Here is a 26,546-nt window from a genome sequence, read left to right on the forward strand (position 1 = left end):
ACAGAGGATGTTGGGGACATTAAACGTTATCATACCGAACAGGAAAACTCATCTACAGTCTGTCGCAGCCTCATTGTATTTATATTCACAAGCTAACTCAAAGATTGAAAAAGTTTAAGCTTAGTGGTGGTGATGAAGTGGTGCAACTGTAGTTGGTTAGTTAGCTATACCAGTTACAGAATCCCTTTAGCTTTTACCTTCTGGCGATTGTATTTAGGCTTTATGATTCAAAAGCTGTGTTTATTTGTGAAGATTATTTTGATGAATGAAATGTGTAAAAATCATAAACTTTTGTCATTTTCTGCAATAAAAGTCGCTGGAAAAATCCTTTTGCCATTTTGTTGAGGGAATCAGGGTGATGCAAACTTATGAGTTGGTCTACAAAATTACATCAACCCTGCGGGACACTACAGGATTGTCTTCTCCACAAGGATATATTCAAAGCCTTAGAATATATCGAAAATATAATCGATAATGTTGCTTTGGGAACAGCTTTCACATTAGGAGCACCAATCATGCTTTCAAATGCTATGAGGAGGGCAGTCACAAGGGTTTCTCACGTAATGTTCAATTGTGCTGAGTGTGTTTCAATAACTCTAAAGAGTGTTTCTAAAGCCCCTGTGGACTAAGATTGAGGAATAATGTATTACATTTCTGCTGTCTGCTCAAATCAGACAAGACTGCTGACATCTCTTTATACCCCTTTCTCTTCATCTCTGTTTTTTCATGCATGGCTAGACTTGACTCGTTGACAATTGCTACCTCAGCACCACAATACAGTGCTGAATCCGTGTGCGCAAACACACACACACACACACACACACACACGCACGCACGCACGCACACACATACACACGAATATGTGGTTTACTCTCTATAGGCGTAATGGTTGTTATGCTGTACAAACTGTATATGATATCCCCTACACTAACCCTACCCGAACATGCACATCACAGAAAACCTTTGACATTTAAAAAAAAAAAAAAAAAAACAGTTTATGTTTTTTAAGCTATTTGGTTTACAAGGACACAGGAAGAAACCATGTTTATATTGTAATCATTATCATTATACACATTTGTATCCTCATAAACCATGTAAGAACACTAGAAAAACATGTACACACACACATTCCTGTACATCTCTCTTATGGAGGACATTCATTGCACAATGCAATCTCTAGCTCCTAACCCTAACCCTACCCACCACAGCTCAGTGTTTAACCCAAACTCTTACCTTGAACATAATTATAACCTTCTCCCTTAAAAAGTTTCAGCCCTCAAACAGGGGTCTCGAGGCCAGCTACAATTTCCTCACTTTACTCGCTTCACTCAAACTGGTCCTTACGAACACACACACGCACGCACGCACGCACACACACAGTATCATAAATAGCACTTTGTAAAAATTAATGTGTTAATTAATTGAAACGGAATTCTACTAAAGCCACACAGTTTGAAATGGTTTATATTAGAAAGTAGAACAAACATCCTGCTGTGCTGGCAATCTGTTGGCCTCATGTAAACACACACACACACACACACACACACACACACACACACACACACACACACACACACACAATGAGCTGATAAGATTCAGAACAAAAACAAACAGCAGCCCAGCAGCCCACTTGTTCTGGATGATGAGTTAGAGTATAAGTTATATTCAATAGAATAAGTATATTCTAATAAATTATGATTTCGGATTTAGAGAGAGAGAGAGAGAGAGAGAGAGAGAGAGAGAGAGAGAGAGAGAGAGAGAGAGAGAGAGAGAGAGAGAGAGAGAGAGAGAGAGAGAGAGAGAGAGAGAGAGAGAGAGAGAGAGAGAGAGAGAGAGAGAGAGAGAGAGAGAGAGAGAGAGGTCTCAAAATAACAAAGAAAAGCTTTGACATATTTAAAGTCACCATCGACTCAAAATGGACAAATCCTATTTTTATGGCACAGTGCCATATTTATTACTATAAATGCTTTAATCATAGAGGCATGCATACCATCTTTTAAAAAAGTCATGTGCCCATGTAAACTTTCATTAAAATAACTTATAAAATAATATATTGCAATGACATCTCTTCTATTTTCTTTCAACTTGTTTGATGACAGAAATGATTTTCTAAAATAAAAAAATAAAAAATCTGACACACACACACTACACACACACACACACACACACACACACACACACACACACGCACACACACACGCACACACGCACAGTCGTGTTTCCATGTTTTATGGGGACTTTTCATAGGCGGTTATGGATTTCATACTGTACAAACTGTACATCCTATCCCCTTACACTGCCCCTGCCCCTAAACCTACCCATCACAGGAAACATTCTGCATTTTTACTCACATAAAACTCCTTCTGTGTGATTTATAAGCTGTTTTCCTCATGGGGACCTAAAAATGTCCCCATAAGGACAAGGATTTCGGACATTGCCATCTTTGTGGGGACATTTTGTCCCCATAACGTAGGGATTACCAGGTCGCACACACACACACACACACACACACACACACACACACACACACACACACACACAATGCTACTGATGGGATTGCAGGGTCGTGTATTGTAGCCTATCACAACATAACCATTTTTTTAATACACACCTATACATATTTATTAATGCATTAAAGTTCGAAGCGTAACGCCGCTGCCATCTGGAAGGCATGTGTGGCTGCATCACCTGTATGATTATGATTTCTATAAACTCACTCCCACACACACCGCTGATGCCGAACCAGTATGTGCTCACACACTATTCAGAAAACCATTCTATGTATTCACACACATTTATGGAGCTAGATGGAGAATGCCTAAAAAAGAGAATGATAGATGAGAAGCGATATGATGAAATGTCACAGGTTGACTCTTCCTATAAACGCGGATCACTGGACACAAATGAAAATCTTTATGAATTCAATATTACTCTTTATACTTCTGCATCTGCAGACAATGATCAAATGACATTGTGTTCCTTCTCTATCTCTTTTTTCATCCTCTCTCTGCTTTTGCATTCAGTGTCAATGCAAACACAGATGCTAAAGTCTGACCTAGACTTTACCTTAACTTGCTGTTTGTGATTTATACCTCTGCATTTCGCATCCACCACCACACAAGCTCTCCTTTTAACCAAAAATACTAGCATGTATGTGAGAAGCCACCCACACTTTACAAAAACAACCAAATAAACCCTTAAAAACCTAAAATAAAGCCACCACAACCTTTTAATATAGTTATCTCATGTTTTCAGTCCTTATGCTGCTGTTTCCAGGCAGAAGGGACATTAAAACCCACGTTTTTACCGGCACTCTCTCTCCCTCTCTCATTCTATAGCATTTTTCCCATATCCCCTGGCAACCAGAGCACTTACCCGTGTGCGCATGGGAGAAAGCAGCCCTTCCATGTCTTCTGCTCATTCCTCAGAATACCCACAATCCTTTCACTCAGCCATCATCGCTCCGGTAAGGTATCCAAAGCGCTCCACTCTCACCGAGCAATGAGCACAGCTCTGGGCGCACTCGTGGTCTCACATACACACACACACACACACACTCTCTTAACGTCAGAGCATCCCCCCACCCCTGCAGGAAAGCCTCTCTCTCTCTCTGTGTGTGTGTGTGTGTGTGTGTGTGTGTGTTGTGTGCATGGACCGTGGGAGTTTGTACTTGAGAAAAGGTTGCCATGTTGTGTGTGTGTGATACATTCCACTGTGAGTGAAAGTGAGCTATCATACATCTATACACATATTCAGAAATGTAAGAATACAAAAAATAGAATTATATATTAGAGCTGTCAAATTAAATAAGGGTGAATCATCACATCTAACATGAGTTTGGGTATACACACACCGGTCAGGCATAACATTATGACCTAATATTGGGTTGGTCCCCATTTTACTGCCAAAACAGCCTTTGAGGCATAGACTCCACTAGACGCCTTAAAGTGTGCTGTGGTATTTGGCACCAAGATGTTAGCAGCAGATCCTTTAAGTCCTGTCAGTTGCAAGGTGAGGCCTCGATGGATCAGACTTGTTTGTTTAGCACATTAAACAATGCTCAATGTTTGTTTAGCAAATACAGATGCTCGTCTGATCAGACTACACTGGCCAGCCTTCACTCCCCACGTGCATCAATGAGTCTTGGCCACCCATGACCCTATCGCCGGTTCACCCCTGTTCCTTCCTTGGACCACTTTTGATAGATACTGACCAATGCAGAATGGGAACACACCACAAGAGCTGCAGTTTTGGAGATGGTCTAACCCAGTCGTCTAGCCATCACAATATGGCACTTGTCAAAGTCGCTCAAATCCTTCTGCTTGCCCATCTTTCCTGTTTCTAATACATCAACTTTGAGGACAAAATGTTCACTTGAAGCCTAATATATTCAACCCAAAAACAGGTGCCGTGATGAAGAGATAATCAGTGTTATTCACTTCACCTTATAATAATGTTATACCTGAATGTTTTATATTTATATACATACTATTGGGTTGAGATATGGTGACTGTGGGAGCCTTTTTAGTACAGTGAACTCATTGTCATGTTCAATAAACCAATTTGAAATGATTCAAGCTTTGTGACATGGTGCATTATCCTGCTGGAAGTAGCCATCAGAAAATGGGTACATGTTATGGGTACACGCTTAGTCCGTGTCTTTTAAATGATGCCCAATTGGCACTAAGGGGCCTAAAGTGCACAAAGAAAACCTCCCCCACACCATTACACCACCACCATCATGCCTTGATACCACTGTGCAGGCGTAATGGTGGTGTAATGGTGGTGGTGTAATGGTGTGGGGGATGTTTTCTTGGCACACTTTAGGCTCTCAAATTCTGAATCTACCATCTGAATGTCTCAAAAGAAATCGAGACTCATCAGACCAGGCAACATTTTTCCAGTCTTCAACTGTCCAATTTTGGTGAGCTTGTGGAAATTGTAGCCTCTTTTTCCTATTTGTAGTGGAGATGAGTGGTATAATCTCAGACCATGGGGGCTTCTGCTGCTGTAGCCCATCCGCCAAAAGGTTGTGCTAGTTGTGACTTTACAGATGCTTTGCTCCATAGCTTGGTTGTAACGAGTGGTTATTTCAGTCAAAGTTGCTCTTCTATCAGCTTGAATCAGTCGGCCCATTCTCCTCTGACCTCTAGCATCAACAAAGAATTTTCGCCCACAGGACTGCCGCATACTGGATGTTTTTCCCTTTTCACACCATTCTTTGTAAACCCTAGAAATGGTTGTGCATGAAAATCTCAGTAACTGAGCAGATTGTGAAATACTCAGACCAACAAGCATGCCACGCTTAAAATTGCTTAAATCACCTTTCTTTCCCATTCTGACATTCAGTTTGGAGTTCAGGAGATTGTCTTGACCAGGATCACCCCACTAAAGCCGAGTTCACACTGCCCGATTTTAGCCCCGATTTTGACTCGCTGACAGGTTTGCGAAATTGCAGACAAATGCCCGAGATCATAGGCAAATCGGTGCTTGTGCACGCGAGTGACAATCACGCAGTGTGAATGATCAAAGACGTGATCAGAGAGAATCGCAGACGAGTCGCCGACGCCAGCGAGATATTTGGCATGGTAAATATCTGGACCTATCGGCGATTTAAACTCCTGCAGTGTGAACTTGGGTGTGAGTTCTGACTGAAAATTACATCGGTGATGACCAACGGCCAATGAGAGAGTGAGATACAGGGCAGCGGGAGGTTCAGGGAGGATTTATAGACAGAATATCATTATTTTAATAGATATATATTTACAATTATATCAAACAGAAACAAAGCCCAAATATCTGCACATCCAGCCCCAGCCGCAGCACATTGCAAAATTAATTATTTACCTCAAACTCTCTTTGCAGAACACAATCCTTGCTCCCTCTGTCTCTCCAACGATTTCCTCTGCAATATACTTTTTTCTTTTTCTCCACAAATCAGCACACAGACAATTTGGAGCAAACGTTGAGCAGTTTATTATTTTTTATAACAATTCCAAGTCTCGCGCGAGAACGCTGGTCTGACGCACGTGTGATCTTGCGTTGTTTACTTGTCACATCGCACGTGTGTTTGGTTGGGAAACGTAGTTTGCGCACCGGAGAGAAAGAGTTGTCGGCGATTGTTCCTCTTGTACAGTCATGCAGTGTGAACTCTCCTGTCGCCGATCCATTGTGCAGTGTGAACACAGCAGTGACTGAATGATAACCCCAGATAGTAATGCAGTGTAAAAAAAGCAGTGACCCAACGAGTTTGAAAATCGTACCGTCTGAACTAAATGCATTGAAGCAACTGCCATGTGATTGGTTGATTAGATAATTTTAATAATGAGAAACTTAACAGGTGTTCCTAATAATCATTTAAGTGAGTGTATATCCAAGATGGCAGGCATAGTGAAAGAAATGTTGTTGATAAAAAAATATTGTTTCATCAAATTGTAATAATATATATATTTTTACCCTTGTGTGCTATATGTTGAGTTGTTGCTAATTTTGAAGTCTTGTGGGCTTAATATGTAGAACATTATTTGTCTATCTAGAATCTAGTCTATCAAATCTAGTCTAGTAACTATCTAGTCACATGAGATTTAATTTAACTCAAGATGCTCACTATGTAGGGCAGTAAGTCAACTCACTAGTTTTTAGCACGGAGCTTCTGTCTCTTATTAATGCAATCATTCTCATATCCTCACACACACACACACACACACACACACACACACACACACACACACACACACACACACACACACACACACACACACACACACACACACACACACACACACACACACACACACACACACACACACACACACTCAATTCCTCTCATCTCCTATCCCTGGAGTCTTAACCCCGATTCTCAGATATCGGAGAGATTTCCTTGCTGTCACAAGTATGATCTCTCAGAATCAATTAAAACGTGAACAGGAACATCCGTAGCTTTACTGACAAATACATCTCTCTCAGTTACACATTTGGGACTTTAAGTGTATCACTTCACTTCATTCAAAAGTCAAAGAAGCGTTAATGAGTTTTCTATTTCTCTGCAGGCTTCTCTTAGACGTACACACAACTTTCTCTCTCGTCATTTAAGATTCATGCATCACGATCACCATAGCAACTTTCATTTACACCTCCAAATTCCACTTCCTCTCTAGGTACTCTAAAAGGCTCACAACATGCAATGATTTCCACTCTATTGGGAAACAATAAAAAGCCACTTGTTTTCTCTCTGGTGGTTCTGGAACTGAAGTTTAATCCGTCATGTGATGCTTTCTGTCTATTTAGAGGCATTTCTCCACTATGACCTTTCAAAAACCCACAAGGAAATCAATGAGATCTCCAGAGATCAAACTAATCTCTGTTCTGCACCGGTCAAACCACCTGTCATCACTCTGTTTACATGACATATGACCTCAGGACTATATTTTGAGCATATAGACTTTATAAAGCAGTTAAAATAAGAATTGCTCAGCATATGCTAAAACTACACCATTCCATCATGTGCATTCCTCTTCTTCAGTGTATGAGATTTGTAGCTATAGCAACACAAACACACAGCTAACCCAACAATCTTTGAATACCTAGAAAATGCAAACTTATGCACAAATCATACATCTATCATACAATTTGTTGCACACTCAATGTACATCAAACATTTGCATGAGGTCCATGAGGTTACATTAATGAATTGATGTCTGCTGCCAGTAAAAGTCCATTGACCTTAATAAAAAAAAAACTATGTATAAATAAATCATGAATATAAATAGCATAGATGGAATTGAATTTCTTTTATTCCACTGAACCAACCACTGGATATCCATATAATAAAACTCAATAAACAAAGTAAACCTGATTCCACTTTATTGAGCTAAATCATACTTCTATTATTCTGAGGAGGTGTCAACGTTGGGTGGCAAACTCATCAATCTTCTTATAGAGCAAGTGCTAACAGGAAGTGTTAAACTGCTTTTAAGGCACATCCCACCCCAAACAAAGCACAAATACTCAGCCTCCACACATAAACATGAAATGAGAAAATTCAGAGCATAAATATTTACGAGCCATATATTTAGGAAATAACAATATATAAAATAAAGTATATACAAATAACTTGACACCGAAGAATGGAGTAATGACTACTGAAAATTCAGCTTTGACAACACACGAACAAATTACATTGTACAAAAAAAGAAAAAAAGTTATTTTAAAACGATATTACTGTTTTTACTTTTGCAGCCTTGGTGAGAATAAGAGACTTCTTTCAAAAACATACATAAAAGTTTTCCTGATATAGACAGACACACACACACACACACACACACACACACACACACACACACACACACACACACACACACACACACACACACACACACACACACACACACACACACACACACACGTTTGTTTTTGTGACATATGGGGATATTCCATAGGCATACTGTACAAACCGTATTTTTTATCCTCTTACACTGCCCCTGCCCCTAAACCTACCCATCACAGGAAACATTTTGCCTTTTTACTTTCTAAAAAAAAACTTTTGTTTAAAAAAAAAAAAAGATTTAGAAGAATTTTGAAAAGTGAGGACATGGCCAATGTCCTCATATTTCACCCTCTCCTTGTAATACCTATGTCATACCCATGTCATTATACACATTTGTGTCCACATGTCACAAAAGCATGCCCACATGCCCACACACACACACACACACAAACGTTTGGTTCACTCACTATCTTTGTGGGGACTCTCCATAGACCCAATGGTTTTTATACTGTACAAACTGTACATTCTATCCCCTTACACACCGGACACACCGGTCTCGTCTCGCGGCCAAGAGACGGGAGCATAAAAGGAGGAGCGAAGGCAGCGAAGGACGAGAGAGGACCAGGCCTGGATTTATGTTATGTTTTGTTTACGTTTTATTATGTGTGTGTGGGCAGTCATCCGTGAGGGGCTGCCCGCGGTTTTACTTTAGTTTAGTTTATTTATTTTTACATTAAAAAGTTTGTTGAACGTTCGCCGGTTCCCGTCTCCTTCCTTCCAGCTAAGAACTTCGTTACAGGGGCATTTGGTCGCCACAATGTAATAAAAACAAGGACACACACACACACAGCAAAAAAAGGTAATAAAAGCAAAACAGTTCATTATGCGAGATGCATAAAAACATGGTTAAATATTATATTGCATTGCATTTCTGTAAATTGATCCTCATAAATATTACACACAGCACCTTTAAACCCCTTTACTTACAGGGTCTGATTAGCATTCTCCCAAATTGATATATATTTTTATTGTATATTTGGCAAGCGTTTACCTTGGACCCAGCATTCACATAGACACTCACAAATAGGGTTGTGACAGATGACATATATTTGCCTAAAACAGACCAAGCCCCCAATGAAAGACAAAAAAGATTAGCCATTACATCATCAGTGGTTGACATGGCGATAGAAGGTTTAACATTGTGTCTCTGGGTAAATATTGACTCTGATATCCAGACAGATCCAAGCTGGAGAACACAGAGGAGTATAATTTTCTCTAAGTACATCTGCTGAAGGCTTTCATTAGGATCTATAGAGTGTTAGGATCCTGCTAATGGGCTCTTCGCTCCTGGAAACAACAGAGAAACAGGCTTCACAGTGGGGCAGATCTGGACTAATGGGTGTAATCATCAATTAGTCGCCATTAACATAACAAGCTAAAATGAACCAATTAAGAATTCATCAGGCCAATCGCTTTTAAGAGTGGTTCCATCTCGGCTAAAGGTTTTGACAGGAATTCACTTCTTATTAATTCATTGCTGGTTTAGGTTTTTTTGCAGGTGGATAAAATGTAATTAATTTGCTCCTGCTGAGAGAGTTTTCCTACAAAAACCGAAAGGCTATTAAGAACTGGAAACATGTACATGTTTTAAAAGTAGAAACATTACCATTAAAGACAATGTTTACACAATGTATTTTAGTATTATTTAAATAGTTTTAAAGGTGAACTTTGTAATACTTTTTCAGTAAAATATGCAAAAACCAAAAGGCCAGTGTTATATATTTAGGTCAGTTGAATATACATTATTCCAAATGTTTCCAACTATTTGTAAATCGTGAGAAAATTGCAATTTTAACCAAGGAATTGGTACGTGTTAGGGAGCCGCCTGTTAAATGTGTAATATCAGCGTTACCCTCGGTTTCTTGTTTTATTTGGCAGGAACGCTGTACTCTCACTGTAGTGTGTGTAACAAGTGTCATAGCTGCGTTACCTCATACTCACGACCGAAAAGCAGAAATGGCACAGGCGACTGTGGCATAATAAATGTCCCGTTGCTCATGAGGCGTGTGTTGCGTTCATCTTATTAACAATCACTCCAACGGCCCTGTTCAGCTCCACAACACTCAGTCCTGCTCTTCTTCATACTACAGTAACGTTAATAATCGCATCCATGAACATTTTCAACTTTTCCACCGGCAGATGGGATTCTGCGCTCAAACTTGGTGTCATCAAACTTAAGGCTTGTTTATACTTTCGCCTGGCTCCGCTGCGCGAGCCTCCGCTGACTGCGCGTGCTCCTCCCCAAACGGACGAAGCGTTTATACTTGACGCGCATGCCGCTGTGCTATTCATTGAAACGACAGAGGGCAACTCAGAGTAATTGTTCTATTAACCAACAGGAAAAAGCGTTGAGAAGAAGTGGGCTAATGTACACAGGTTATGATGATGATATTTATTTTAGTTCATTTCACCAAAAACCACACTACGAAAGAATTGTGTAAAACTCAGTAAACCTTTGCTTGATATTATTACTTGTGACATGAGAACAAAATATGCACTAAATTAACGATCTCTTAAATATTTCCTAACTTTACTAAACTTTAGTGTCGTGATTTATTTATTGATTTGATTTAACATGGATCTTTATTTAAAATGGCTTATTTCTGCTTTTGTAGGCTCATTTAGTAAATATAAGCACCTAATTTGTATGTGCAAACTGGGTGCCGGTGTGATGAGACGTCATGCTCGGCTAGATTCGCCGAGAACTCGTTCATCTTCGGATGCGGAGCTGCGCGCAGAGTTACAAAAAATGCGCTGCACACCGGTGTCATGAAAAATCCTGTCCCCCTGTGAAATCGTGTCCGCAAGGACCCCAAGAGCGATTCTATTGGCTGAAAGAAATTTTAATAGGTAATCTGTTCAGAGCCTGATTACAATTCTTACACAATCGCGTTTTGATTTTTGCTGTTTAAATTGTGTTAAAATAGTCTTTAATGTCTTACAAAGCATATGTTTCATATATTAGTAGTATATAACTGAAGCTATAAGTGCTTATATAAGTATATAATTCAGAACATGTTTTTGCTCCCATTATAGCAATCAATTAAATATTTTAAATAAATGTTTTGCGTGTGTACTTATTATGGCAATGAATTCATAGTTTATTAGTTTATTATTTAGTTATTTTTAAACAATGAATTGTCCAGAACCATGTATAACAACTTTTGATCAGGCATTTAAAACCGCTACCAGCGGACACGATTTCACAGGGGGACAGGATTTGTCATGACACCGGCAGGCGAAATGGGGTCTTGCGGACCCAACACGCACGACCACCCCCTCCGCGTCTACGTCATTTTTGCCACGCGCACCCTCACGCTCATGCGGACGCGTCGAGTATAAACAAAGCTTAAGCCCTTGTTTTGAATTGCTCAATCGATCAGTTAGCAGCACAAATGTTTTTAATAGTTTTAGAAAATGATACTTAGCTCAATTAAGTACCATAGTATTACTCATGATTTTTGGAAATGGTACCTTTAAAAAGCATGTAAATAACATAAACATTACCATGGTACTGTCTTTTGTTACTTCATGCTAAGAGTTAAAAGACACAATCCCAGGAGCACAAACAGCAGAATCTACATCAGCAACTCAGTCGCCATGGTAACCAGAGAAAACAATGAGCTGTGGCAGAATCGATGCATTAAAGTGACGATCAATGACGAGCACCCAACAGAAGACCTGTCATATTATCTCTCACCATTCACCAACCCTAAGGGCTTCATATGGGTGTGGGTGTGGGTGTTAATGATGACTGCACTGAATTAACAGTTTCCTGTTCTAATACGTGTGGGTATTGTGGAAGCCACATGTATGAACTAATAAATCAATCTGAAGTTCATAATTAAAATCTTGCACAACTTCGTTCATTCACTTGTATCCCCGATGGCTGAGTAAACACACAATAGAGAAACAGTTTGCTCTCTCTCTCTCTCTCTCTCTCTCTCTCTCTCTCTCTCTCTCTCTCTCTCTCTCTCTCTCTCTCTCTCTCTCTCTCTCTCTCTCTCTCATTTTAATCTGAACATAGGGGCGAATCTAGAGTTGTTTCTCAATGTACGTTCATCAGCAATCTTTTGCCCTTGTGTTTTCGTACAACGCCATCATCAACCATAGAAGTTCAATTCCAATTAGAGCTGCACGATTAATTATTAAAAGAACACAATCTCGATTTAAACACCCACACAATCTCATTCCTAAATAACAACGATTCGCCTGTTAAACCTTTACAAAATCACACCGAAACATTCAGATCTGCGCTGCCTCTGAGAAAGAGAGATCAGCTGTCATGTGTAAGTAAAAAACGGCTTCACAAAAATTTTTTTTAACCACACAGTATTAGCATTTCTGTCTTATAATAATCAATATTATCACAGAAGTACTGGGATAAAAGTTTATAGTTCGGATATAAACACTGATGTCTACGGTAGTGATCAAAATTTGAGTAAATTACCTTTTGAAAGTAACTTCAAGCTTCAAATTGTAACCTATTGATAAAATTGTTACACCAGTCGTTTGCGACAACTGATTTATTCAAAGATTTATTTGTCAATGGCTCATTCATTCAAACTCATTAAATAATTAATCAAATTAAACATTTTAAATAGAGATTTTGTCAGAACATGTTTTTCGTTGTTCAGAATCGGGGATAATCATGATCTCGAAAAACAAAACTAAACGTGATTCTAAATTTATCCAAGATCGCGTAGCTCATTTCCATTGCTTAAAAATGCAAGTAGCATTCAGAGGACACATTTACCCTTCAATTATAAACAATATAACAAAAAAAAGTTTTCCCATTCATTTTTTGTAGACATTGTATAGGGTCGCTAACGAAGCGAGGCACGCAAGTGTGTACGTATATTATTTTCTGTACAACAATAATGATATTTATAATGATGAAATAAGTGCAATTCACCTTTATTCCATAAGGTGGCAATGGCTGAAACACAATGAAAAAGTGACGTTTCACTCATAGTTACCGCAGACGGAAAACGAAACAATAATCTGCAAAACATAAAAATGTCTCATTGATTTACTGCAGATCGAGAACTGAACGCAATCAAATATTACCGTCACTGTCACTTGATGGTGGATCTGATAAAGAAGCTGTCAGCGATCAAAATATTGATTTTGAAGATGTTGAAAATGATAGTTTTGAGAATATGTTTGAGATTGTGAATATGAGCCAGATGCTGAATGTGCTGGGAAATACAGTGATGATGGTATAAAACATCTGCTCAAACTGAAACCTTCCAAGCTCCAAAAGGAAACAAAATATGATTTATTTTATTCTTCTGTAATTGTTACTCTAATATTAGGAGTTTTATATATTTTCTGCGGCAGGTAGAGATCTATTCGTGTTAGATATAGGTTGGGGAAATTCTGATGAGAGATAGAGATCGAGCATGTCCAAAAGTTGTGTGCAAGGCAACATTGCAGCTCTATGCCCGAGTTCACTGCTCACTATTGTAATGATAAATACAAATTGAAAGTAAGTAAGAGAAGGATCCACTGCAATGCTCTGGAGTGAACGCCATGTCAATGACAGCGTGTATGTGTTTTTGTTACATTTCATTTTTTTGTTTTTTGTTTTTACAAATGTATGCTACATTTGCTAAATTTATGCTGCAATACCCTTTCAAGCAATATCACAGTGTTTTACTGCAGGCCATGCTTTCATATATCATTAAAGGTGATAAAAAGATATGGTAAAGCAGGTCCTACATGCTGTGCTGTGCTCTCTCTTTCTCTCCCTGTGTGTGCGGAGACCCTGCAAACACTGAAGTATGAAGTCACTTGCTCTGCAGTCTCCTAGCAACTGTCGTCAGGGGCAACCCCTGCCTAGCTTTCCAGACGGCAAGCAGTGATGGCTGCATCTGCGCTGCTTCTTTGCTTCGCTCCCTGTTTTTTTTAGGTGGGGGTGGGAGACAGCAGGAAACAAGCGGGAAGCAGGACAGCGAGGTCTGTCCGTCATCTCTGATCTCCGTCTCTCTCCCGCCTCCAGTGCCAGGGCAAACACACACACACACGCACAAACAAAAGAAGGACAGCCAGCCAGTGTCTGCTCTGTGTGTTGTTCATTCATTGGGCTAATGGCAAAACATTATTTTTCAGGCTGTTCTTTCCCTTTCAAAGGCTCACAATCCATCTTTGCTGCATGCAGATCACTATATTCACAAGAATATTAGATGAAGCCTTTTTTACGCAAATTGTACGCAAAATAAGTGCTCTTAATCGGTGGGTTGCTACCAAAAAAAAAGGAGCTGGTTTACAAAAAACAGCTGAATGCAAATAATACAATTTGAATATTTAATTGTGCATAGTTAGGACGGTAAACAAATATTCATTTACTTTTTTTCCAAATGAATCTAGAATAAAGTTGGATAGATTCTGTATTTACAAAATTGTCAATTTTCCTATTCAGTTTTTGTCATGTCAATAATGTAGCATATAATTTGGGCTTTTGCACCTTATGATAATATTAATACAATTTATTTTAAGAACATCTGTTTACTTTTTGGACAATATTGGAATAGTACAACTTCAGTAATGTGTCCAATGTAAAATCCGTGCCCTGAAGCAAAATCATTAAAAGAGTTAGTTTACCCAAAAATGAAATTTAATATATGTAAGAAATGTAAGACCTCCGTTCATCTTCGGAACACAGTTTAAGATATTTTATATTTAGTCCAAGAGCGTATTCAAGTGTAGGCACACTATACTGTCCATGTCCAGAAAGGGAATAAAAACATCATCAGAGTAGTCTATATGTGACATCAGTTAGTCAATTAGAATCTCTTGAAGCATCGAAAATACATTTTGGTCCAAAAATAACTAAAACTACGACTTTATTCAGCATTGTCTTCTCTTCCGTGTTTGTTTTCAAACCTCAAATAAAGATTCAAAAGGTCATGAATCAGCATATTGATTCATGAATTGGATCGAGTGTCAAACTGCCAAACTGCTGAAATCACATGATATTGGTGATCCGAATCATGAGTCAATCCGCTGTTCTTTCAATCTGTTTGAATCTTTATTTGAGGTTTGAAAACAAATGCGGAAGAGAAGACACTTAGATACGCTCTCGAACTAAAATATAAAATATCTTAAACTGTGTTCTGAAGATGAACGGAGGTCTAACAGGTGTGGATCAACATTAGGGTGAGTCATTAATGACATCAATTTATTTTTTGGGTGAACTAACCCTTTAAGAACTACAAGAACAAACCTTAAATCGCGTGACACCAGATTTCCACCTCCTGTACTTTGCATGAATGAGAAGATTGTCATATTGTATCTTCTCATCTGAGTTACCAGAGGATTTAATTAATAAAAATGATTACCTCCCATAATTGAGATTACTGTTATCCCAGAGCAATACATTACAGGAGATAAAAGAGGAAATAAAGAAATATCACGACCGATTAGATGGATGGATGGATGGATGGATGGATGGATGGATGGATGGATGGATGGATGGATGGATGGATGGATAGATAGATAGATAGATAGATAGATAGATAGATAGATAGATAGATAGATAGATAGATAGATAGATAGATAGATAGATAGATAGATAGATAGATAGATAGATAGATAGATAGATAGATGTAGTAGTAGTAGTAGTAGTAGTAGTAAATGGCCTGTTCTGTGAATGAAAACTCACGCATAATAAATATGAAATATGTGTCTGTGACTGAGCTCAAAAGCCAGACCAAACTCATCATTTTTATGGAGCCATTTCTTGTCCTTTGGAAGAGAGATCTGTTGCCATAATTTAAAGCAGTAACACCTTCCTTCACATCTGCACTGCCATCGTAAGTCAGTCCAGCATTACGATGTCATTTAGCACTGCACTGGTCACACAAGCGTCTCAGGCCTGGAGATGGCATTACAGCATACTGACAAGAAATTTATACACACTCTTAGACAACTCCCTGGAGATCATACGTGTGTGTGTGTGTGTGTGTGTGTGTGTGTGTGTGTGTGTGTGTGTGTGTGTGTGTGTGTGTGTGTGTGTGTGTGTGTAATGATGTATTGTTTCAGGTCCTACATTGAAATGTATTCACCTGAATTGAAATGCCTGTGAATAAATATAAATAAATAATATATTTCCATAAAAAGATACTAATAATGTCATAAGTCTCCTCTAGTGTTTCAAAAGAAATCTTTAAGTTTCAGACTGGGCACAGACTGGCCAATATCTGCAAACAAAAGTCAGATATCTCAATATTATGAAATTATAATATTTCTTATCAAATTTGTCAGAGACTATTTAGTAAGTAAGAAGTAAGTAAAACTAAATATATATTTTTTTTAATTATGAAAAAATAAAAATAAAATAAAAGTATAACTATTAGACGTAAACTTAAAAACGTATATAAAAATTAAAAATATTGTCTTGACAAATTACTCAATTTAAATTAGTTTAAAATGAAGTACTAAAATGACTTAAACTAAAAATAAAAATAAAAATACTAATACAAAGACTAATATTAATAACAAATATCAAAATTACTAAAAGTAGCTAAATTAAAATTAGGGATGCACCGATATGAACATTTTGGCCAATATCAATAACCGATAATGATTTATATACGAAAGCTGATAACCGATATATTGGCCAATACATCTAAATCCACATTTATATGTCACTTTTGAGAGCCTGATTACAAAAACAAAAGTCTCGCCATAAAAAGGCATGTTCCAAACAAACATAAATCAAACAAAAAAGTTTGTTTGTACTGTACAATAAAAAATAAAAATAAATATTGTATATTGCTGTTCACTTTATTTAAGCAATTCATCTCAATTTAACACCATTATATCAGGTTTCTGGTTCAAATGTAATTGCTTCATGTTATATTGACTTAAATCTGTTACTATTTGACATAACAATGTTTTTATTTTCAAATAACTTGTTTCAGTCAAGTAACCAAATTCACTTCCCATCATGCTTTCCAAAGGGGCTGAATTCGTAGAGTAAATGTTTAAATAAAGTGCTATTTAATGCATTTGAACAAGATGAGAAAGAGGAGAGACTTTTATGCATTAACATTTAGACTTAATATTCTGTTATTTTGGTATTTAAAAGTTTGTGTTAGACGTTACCATTGTGGTGAAGTTTAGGGCATGTGCTTGGGTCGAGGACCTGCTAATAACAATTAAAGTTGTAGTAGTGGGAAGCTCAGATCATTTTACTAACTCAGATCTTTGAATCTCGTTCAGCCAAATTAACAAATCTTTTTTTCAAGTCATTTCGTTCATTTAAGCAGAATCTAATTAAAATGTTGCGTGTGACATTTTTCAACACATTTAGTACTTTTGGAATTAAAAAAATAAACTGTAAGCTAATGCAGTCATGGCCAAACTTTGAGAAAGAAATTATTAATTAATTGCTTAGCTTCCCTCACCTCCCGATCCAAATCGTTCTCTCTTTAGTCACTTCACATTTAATCACGTCGGCTCCCTAGAAAGATTAGTACACCACTCGTGACTTCTGGTTTGAGCTGTTAGTTCCGTCATCATGTCTGATCTGGGCCGTGACAGCCTCATATTTAATACATGTGTCCGGAAACAGAAAAGATTAGTTCTCTCGAGTCTTCATCAAGTTCATCAAGTCCCAGCCCCACATAGGCAAGGCTATGCAGTCACCAGAAACACAAAAGATTAGTTTATCTCTCGAGTCTTCTCGTTCTAGTCTTTCATTTAAGTCCCCATGGGCAGAACGCAGAAACAGTTTCTTGTTAGATAACATTTGTAATTTTGTAATTAAACAGGATTACTTGTTATGGTTTTTGTTTGATATTCCTTTTAGAATAATTGAACTTAATAGTTTTGGACAAAATTAAGAATGTTAACCTGGTTTAAATAAATGGCATTGAATTAACCTTACTTAAAAACTTAAGTTTACTGAAAAAAACTATTTTAATTAAATTCAACATAAACCAGTTACCTGTTGACATAAAAAAATAAAAATAAAAAAAAACGTAAATCCAACACATTTTTTAATGGAAGCTTGAACCAGAGTAAGTTTTAAAATTAATTTTACACTCCTATGAACAACTTTCCTTACCAAAAAAAAAAAAAATACTGATCATATTTCAAACAATTCAAAACCATTATGGCGAACAGTTCCCATCTGAAGTGTCTCAGCTAAAGGAAATAATCCATTATTTATCACCTTTAAGATATCGGCCAAATCTTCTTATCTGATCGATAACGGTAATGTTAAAATATATATCGGCCAATAACGATATGGTGACCGATATGGTGATATATTGTGCAACCCTAGAAAATATAAAAGTATATATATATATATTCATAATTATGATACTTTAATTCAAATTATTACTAAACACTGTAATAGTATCAATAGTCTCTAAATAATTTGTTGGAATAACTTAAGACAAAGTTGATGATTATCAGATTATAGAGCATTAAATATTCATTAAAACAGGTATGCAAATTAATTATTCATCAGTTTACTATGTTTTTTATACATTATCTGGCTCTGTATCATTTTATATTACATAGTGACTATGAATAATATTACGAATAATATTACTTATAAACAAAACAGTCATTTTTAGGAATGTTTTAGCTGTATACTGTACTTAAAAAATAAGGCAAGAATTGAATGAAAAATGAGTTTTGTTCCCATGTTCTTTTGCACCTCTCCCCCAGGGCGCATTTAGAGATTTAGTGACCTTAAAACACGAGCAGAAAAACAATTCGTTTGGCCCTTGTGACCTTCCACCTTTGAGCTTGGGCAGAGGGATTTGGAATGATTTAAATCAAGCAGACAGATGGAAACACACACTCCCAAAACAAAGCCACACACAAACAGGAACTTGAATGCTTTAAGTGCTAGACGCTGCAGCTAAATGATCTGTGATGGACAAATATTTTCATTTTAGAGTACACTTACATGATAAAATCATAACATTACAACATCGAGAAATTGTGTATCGAGAAAAATGATAAATGCTGCACATGAAGGTGGTTGGAAATGTAACATGACACAAAAACAAACACAATTAGACTCCTCGCACTGTTTATAATAAGCAGATCTCATCTAACACTCACATGTGCAAGGGTTTACACACAAACTCCCATAGATAACCAACAATAAGTTGTCAAACAAGCATCTGGTCACACAATCAGTGCAATCACCAAGGGACATGTGCATGCCTCACACTCCCGAGGTCGATTTCTCATTTTAGCTGAGCAGGAAAAGACATGCTGCTGCATAGAGGGAATCGACGACGGCAGAGAGCACATCATCTGTCAGGATTGGGGAGCCATCTAGTGGGATTTGAGTAATTAATTTGGCTCATTCTGTGGCTTTTTCTGACTCTGGTTCATTTGCATCAGTAATTGGCTCTCTCCTAAATGATATTGTCCTGGTTCTAGATTGAGACAAATGGATTCAATCAGCTCATGATCACTAACCATAAACAAAACCAGCTGCATCTCAATTTGCAAATATCTGCACACTACAAGAACACATTTCACACCGGCTCACCAAATTTGGACAATAGAAGATTGGAAAAACATTGCCTGGTCTGATGAGTCTCAATTTCTGCTGCTACATTCAGATGGCATAAACAATATGAAAGCGTGGCTACATTCTGCCTTGTATCAACAGTTCAGGCTGCTGGTGGTGTGGTGTGGAGGAGATTTTCTTGGGACACTTACTACCATTTGAAAATCTTTTAGTTTTTTGTATTCACTTTGGTACTATTTTCACAAGTAGGTGTTCAATTTTTTTTCAGTTGCGTTAGTACAATGCACAAAATCACGAAGTATCCTTTTACTACTTTTCATCTCTATAAATGTTTTATTCACAATAACCGCTCTTCATAAAGCTCTTACTATCAAACTTTTGATTTGCCTCTCAAATCAAAATAGAGAGAGAGAGAGAGATCGAGAGAGAGAGAGAGAGAATTTTTTTTTTTGATTTTTACAAATACTTTTATAAAACAATTATAAAAAACAAACCTCAATCATATTAAATTAGCACACTCTGGAAAATTTAATTATTCTCTACAACAGAGCAGAGTACATCTTTGTAACACCATATACTGGAAAATTCCTAGATCGTTCATCAAACTATAATAATTTAAGTCTATTCTTAAACGAGCTTTCAACATTTTGACAAATACAAAAACAGCATCATCATCAGTAGAACCTTCAACCTTATTTCGTCTACTCATATACACAGCCATCTTTGCTCTTCCCAATATGAAGTTAAAGAGTTGACACTGCTCCCTCTTTTTTGGGAATACCTATAACCCAAAATAAACAAATGTTTGGAAAAAACTACACCAAACAATTTAAAAAGGTCTTCCAACATAGAAAACAATGGCACAAGACGACAACATTCCATATAACAGTGAAAAACTGTCTCACGAAGAGTACAAAAAGGGCAATCATGATTAACATCAGAGTTTAAAATACTAATTTTTTATAGTATTTTAATAATTTTAATAATTCTAATTTTAATTTTATATTTAGTAATTTATAGAGAGAGAGAGAGAGAGAGAGAGAGAGAGAGAGAGAGAGAGAGAGAGAGAGAGAGAGAGAGAGAGAGAGAGAGAGAGAGAGAGAGATTAGCTATTTGTGATAGTATTGATTCAATTACATAAGTTAGGTAATGTAAGTGTATATCTAATGTGGCATCTGTAACCGGTATTAATGTAATTAATTCAGCAACGAGGGTGATTAGAAACATGTATCTTGCATTGTTTGCTGTTGAATTAACTGATTGTTAAAACTAAAGTACTAAATTGAAAGATCATACTGTTGTGTTTTGTTGAGTAAATGAAATGTTCTCAATACATAATAAAATAATTCTGTGTGAAACAATGATTATGTGGACTGAAAAGATGTGCAACTGAATGAAAGTATTACATCAGGTTTTGAAAGAATGACTAGCTGTGTTACAAGTGAGATCAGTTTGGATTTTTGTTTTAGTTTTGAAAGTGTACACCTTACTTGTGAAAATAGTACCAAAGTGAATGAGTATTATTGCAACAGTGTACAGTGTCTCAAACTGGTTTCTTGAACATGAAAATGAGTTTACTGTACTCAAATGGCCGCAGCAGTCACCAGATCTCATTCATTTTAATGGGAGATTCACATCGTGGATGTGCAGCCTACAAAACTGCAGCAGCCGTATCATGTCAATACAGAACAAAATCCATCACATAGTTGAATCTCAACACACACACAAAATGTAAAATGTTAAAAGAAAACCATCTAAAACTCGCCATATACTTACTTGAAAAAGAATAGCAGCCAATAATTTTTTTTCACACTATTTTCAGCATACTATGATTTAAGGTGCATCCAAATCCTTTCTATTTATTCCAGGTCTAATAGATAGTATTAGGGTGCGTCTCAATCTGCTCCCTAGTTCAGTTATCAGGGCACTGATCAGAGTGCCCTGACCAGTGAACTAGGGAGCTGATTGAGACGCAGGGTTAGTCTATTGAATGCAGTATATCTTTTCAAAAGTGTGCATGTCTTATGCTCTAGCTCCCTCTAGGGGAGAAACACATTACATGTATCATATGCGTCATTCTTTTTTTAAAGGGATAAAAAAAGAAAAGAAAATCTTGTCATCATTTACTCACTCTCATGTTGTTTCAAACCTGTATGGATTTCGTTGTTCTGCTGAGCACAAAAGAAGATATTTTTTAGAATTTTGGTATCCAGATAATTGATGGACCTCATTGACTTCCATGGCAAAAATAATAATATCTACCATCAACTGTCTGGTTACCAACATTCTTCAAATGACGATTTTTGGGTGAACGATCCTGTTAACGTACATTTTCAATCATACTCTTATAAAGCTGAATGCTCAATCTACAGGCAATCTTGCTAAACTTTAAAACAAAATTATTTATTTAAAAAAAATGATTTGCCATATTTTCTTGCTTTTCTGCTTTAAATCCTTTTGAGATTATTGGACCACAAGATGCCACATCTGTTGCTATGGAGACAAAGGTGAAGTCCTCACTACAATTCTAAAGAAGAAAGAAAGTCATAGAGGTTTGGAATAACATGAGGGTGAATGAATGATAGAGAATCATGCTGGATGATATGGATGGGTTCATCAGGTTTTAAACAAACTTTGTTTATGTCATATTCAAGCATAAAGGGACACACCTAATACTAGCACATTTGGAAACCTATATTAACTATCCAGTTTAACTCTTCACTCAAACCGCTGCTCACACGAGACATCAGAATAACATCTGACAACATCATTCACATTTTATATTCTATAATGGATCTCCTGTCTGTCAGAAAATCTGTATTTTCCAAACATGTTCTGGCTGTCAGAAACTGGACTTATAGACTGACCTGCTGTTGAAACTGTGTGTATATTTCCCATTCACTCGCAGTAGAGCTTCATTAGGATGGTGTCAGATACAGCTCACTTTGAATGACATAAAAAGCCCCAGCAGCAGACAATTCATCCTGCCCATTTTCTCAAATTCCATCAGATTACACCAAACTTAATATTTAAACACAGACACACACACAATGGGCAGAAATCAAATGAGTGTAACTAATGTATTCTTTGTAATCAGCTCTGCTGCACTGTATTTGCTGTGCTACATACAGAAAAACGAGAAAAGGTGATAAAATGAACATCTAATCTAGACAATGACATGAAGGTGAATGATTCGATTTGTAGCATTTAATTGATTCTATTAAGATATGTTCCCTATATTATATAGACACCTAATACAAACATAACATGATTTGGAGCGCCTAGCACCTTCCCTTGGTACCGCAGTGTGGGTTTTCAGTTGCTGACATCTGTTGGGTCTGTGAGACAGATGGATTCATGCACACACACACAGTGACATGGCACTCTCTCCATTAATGTAACTCCCCTGCTACTGGAGCAGAACCTACCGGAACAATTCCTCTGCTCCAACACTCACCAGACCACGGCATAGCTATATTGTAAGAGCCTTGTACTTGCTAACATCTTTTACCCACTATTGAACAGCTACAAAACAAACTGTAATGATTGCAGAATTCAGACATTGTTTACCTGTCTTGTGGGCGGTTCTTATATATATATATATATATATATATATATATATATATATATATATATATATATATATACATACACACATGTGTGTGCGTGTGTTTGTGTGTGTACTGTTCAGGTATGTGTTGTCTATGAGGACACAAATGTGTATAATGACGTGTGTGTGTGTGTGTGTGTTTGTGTGTGTACTGTTCAGGTATGTGTTGTCTATGAGGACACAAATGTGTATATGAAGACCCTTCCTGTGTCCTCGTAAAGCAAATGGCTTAAAGGCACAATATGTAATTTTCGCTGCTAGGGGTTGCTAGAAGGCGTAGCTTGATGACGTTTTCATTTCAGGGAATCCTTGTCTTTACTTCTATAGCAGAGGGAAAAATCAGACAGGTCTCAGGCAGAAATCATATTCATGGATAAACGAATGTATTAAAGATTTATTAACGTTACTGTAGTATAAAGTAGGGCTGCACTATTTGGGGAAAATATCTAATTGCGATTATTCTGGTTAAAATTGTGATTGCGTTTTAAAATGTGTTTGTGTTTATGTATTAATATGACAATTAATGTGACTCTAAAAAAATTTACAAAATAAAAAATATATTACTATTACATTAACATTTTCATTATTACAAATTAAAAATAGAGTATGATAGAATAAATATAACAATAATTATTATTATTATTTTGTGTTGAGCTATTTAACAATGATTCATTTTCTTTGAATGTATCCAAACAGTTGCTTAACTGTCTAATAAAACACTCAATATATTAAAACGACTTTGGTGTTTCCATGGTTTCTTCAAAATAAAACCGCAAAATTGAGGGCAACGTGGGTATGATGTCATTGACAAGTGACGCAGGGACACAGTCCTGGTTAAAATGACAGATTTTTCTAGATTTAAACATTCTTAGAAACATCTGGGATAATGCAAGTTTACAAGTCAAGCAAATATATAACATAGTTTTAGTTGTTTTTGGAAAGTTTTGTGCGATGGGTATGTTGAGGGGTAGGGTTAGTGTACGGGGATAGAATATACCGTTTGCACAGTATAAAAACGATTAGATTTATGTAGATTACCCGTAAACCACATATACAAGTGAGTGTGTGTGTGTGTGTGTGTGTGTGTTGTGAGAGAGATCATTTTTAATGAAATAAAAAAAAACATTTAATACTAAATTGAATATTTTACATATAGGCCTTTAGCAATAGGCCAAACTACACTAGCATAGAATTAGACAAACATTTAATGTATTATGACAGCAAATTACATTCTTTTTGATTCTTGTTTTAATCATTTTAAATGAAATCTTATGGAATAATTTATGGAATCTGAAATCCGATTAATTTATACACTGTTAACAGCATTTTTTTGTTTGTTTTTAGAGATTATTCTCTGCTCACATGAAGAAACCCAAGCATATATGACTGCATGCATTGTGGTCCGAATTGATTTCTTCTCATGTCAGAGAGCTCGGGCAAAACGTGTCGGATATATTTTGCAGTGTGGGAGTTTCAAAAGTTGTCTGAAAATATCCAAGTCAATCGCCCACTTCGAATCCCCCCCGGGTTTGACGCGATGTGCGTTTTCATGTGTAGGAAGACTAGTGGGTGTCTGAAATGGATTGAGGCTGTTTACTGATTAAAATGAATTTTCCTTTGTTTCTTTTTTCTTTTACTTTCACATTCAAACACACTTGCTTATTTACATTTTACAGAGCACGATTTACTATCACGCACTGCAGACATACACATTACATTTTCTCTCTACTGTCTGTGCATTTGTCTGTCAGGGTTGATTATGGGTTGTCAGCGTATGAAAGGAGACCAGACGAGCATGGCAAAAAATCCCAAAAGACCTTAAGTGCCACATTGTATCTTTGCATCTGTGTGTGTGTGTGTGTGTGTGTGTGTGTGTGTGTGTGTGTGTATGTATGTCTCACAGTCTTTGTGAAGATCATATCATTATACAGGTTTTAATTGGCCCCTCATGATCAGCCATCTTTGTGTGCTAGGCTAAAGTGATAACCTTGAGTCCTGCCATTAGTCAAGCATGAAACAGCCCACAAAGAAATGACACAATCTCATAAACACACAACGAGACACAGAAATACCATATCGATATTAATATGTATAGGATTAACCACAGAAACACATGTGCCACAAACACCAGAAGTACTCCATTAATTCATGAGGCTTGAGTCATTCAGTGTACGTCAAAAAACGTCAAAGATACTCCCACGGGATTTAACTAACAGGCTACAGTCAGCCTGTTTCCTTTCCACATGTCATCTATAGGGAGAAGCCCTCACTGCAGACCTCTTACAATGGCAGAAACTGCAATCATTACTAATAACTAGTGTCCTAATCACATCCTCTTTGTAATGATAGCTCCTCTTAAAGAAATAGGTCACCCAATAATGACAATCCTGTATAATTCATTTATCCATCAACATATCTTTTGGCAATTATATATTTTGGGACGTCTGCCTTTACATGAACTTTAATGACACCCTATTCTTAATCTGTAGGGTTTAATATGGAGTTGGCCCATCCTTTGCAGCTATACCAGTTTCAACTCTTCTGGAAAGGCTTTCCACAAGATGTAGGAGTGTGTTTATCTAGAAAAATTTTCTAGAAGCGCATTTGTGAGGTCAGGCACTGATTTTGGATTAGAAGCCCTGGCTCGCAGTCTCCACTTTAATTCATCCCAAAGGTGTTCTATCGGGTTAAGGTCAGGACTCTGTGCAGGCCAGTCAAGTTCCTCCACCCCATCCATGACTTTATGGACCTTGCTTTGTCCACTGATGGGCAGTCATGTTGGAACAGCACGGGGACATCACCCAAAATGTTCCCACATTGTTGGGAGCATAAAATTGTCCAAAATGTCAAAACCCATCAGATTGCAAGACAAAGAAGAGTGATTTATCACTCCAGAGAACACGTCTCCACTGCTCTAGAGTCCAGTGACGGCGTGCTTTATACCCCTGCATCCAACGCTTTGCACTGCACTTGGTGATGTAAGGCTTGGATACAGCTGTTCAGCCCTGGGAACCTATTCCATGACGCTCTCTACCCACTGTTCTTGAGCTAATCTGAAGGCCAAACGAAGTTTGGGGGTCTGTAGCTATTGACTCTTCGCT

At 37.2% G+C, this 26,546-nt stretch overlaps 1 protein-coding gene across 2 annotated transcripts in view; it reads right to left on the reverse strand.

Annotated features, from left to right (window-relative positions):
• frmd4a (FERM domain containing 4A) overlaps positions 1-26,546 on the reverse strand; it is a 199,341-nt gene that overhangs the window by 155,926 nt on the left and 16,869 nt on the right. The window contains exon 1 of one of the 2 annotated variants that reach the window (XM_067420099.1): positions 3,376-3,501. The exons of the other annotated variant lie outside the window; for it this stretch is intronic. Coding sequence (XP_067276200.1) covers positions 3,376-3,408 — 33 coding nt within the window. The 5' untranslated portion in view covers positions 3,409-3,501. Of the gene's footprint in view, positions 1-3,375; positions 3,502-26,546 lie in introns of those variants that run through there. 2 annotated transcript variants of the gene reach the window in all.

This window comes from Pseudorasbora parva, chromosome 16, assembly GCF_024679245.1.
Source record: "Pseudorasbora parva isolate DD20220531a chromosome 16, ASM2467924v1, whole genome shotgun sequence".
NCBI lineage: Eukaryota > Metazoa > Chordata > Actinopteri > Cypriniformes > Gobionidae > Pseudorasbora > Pseudorasbora parva.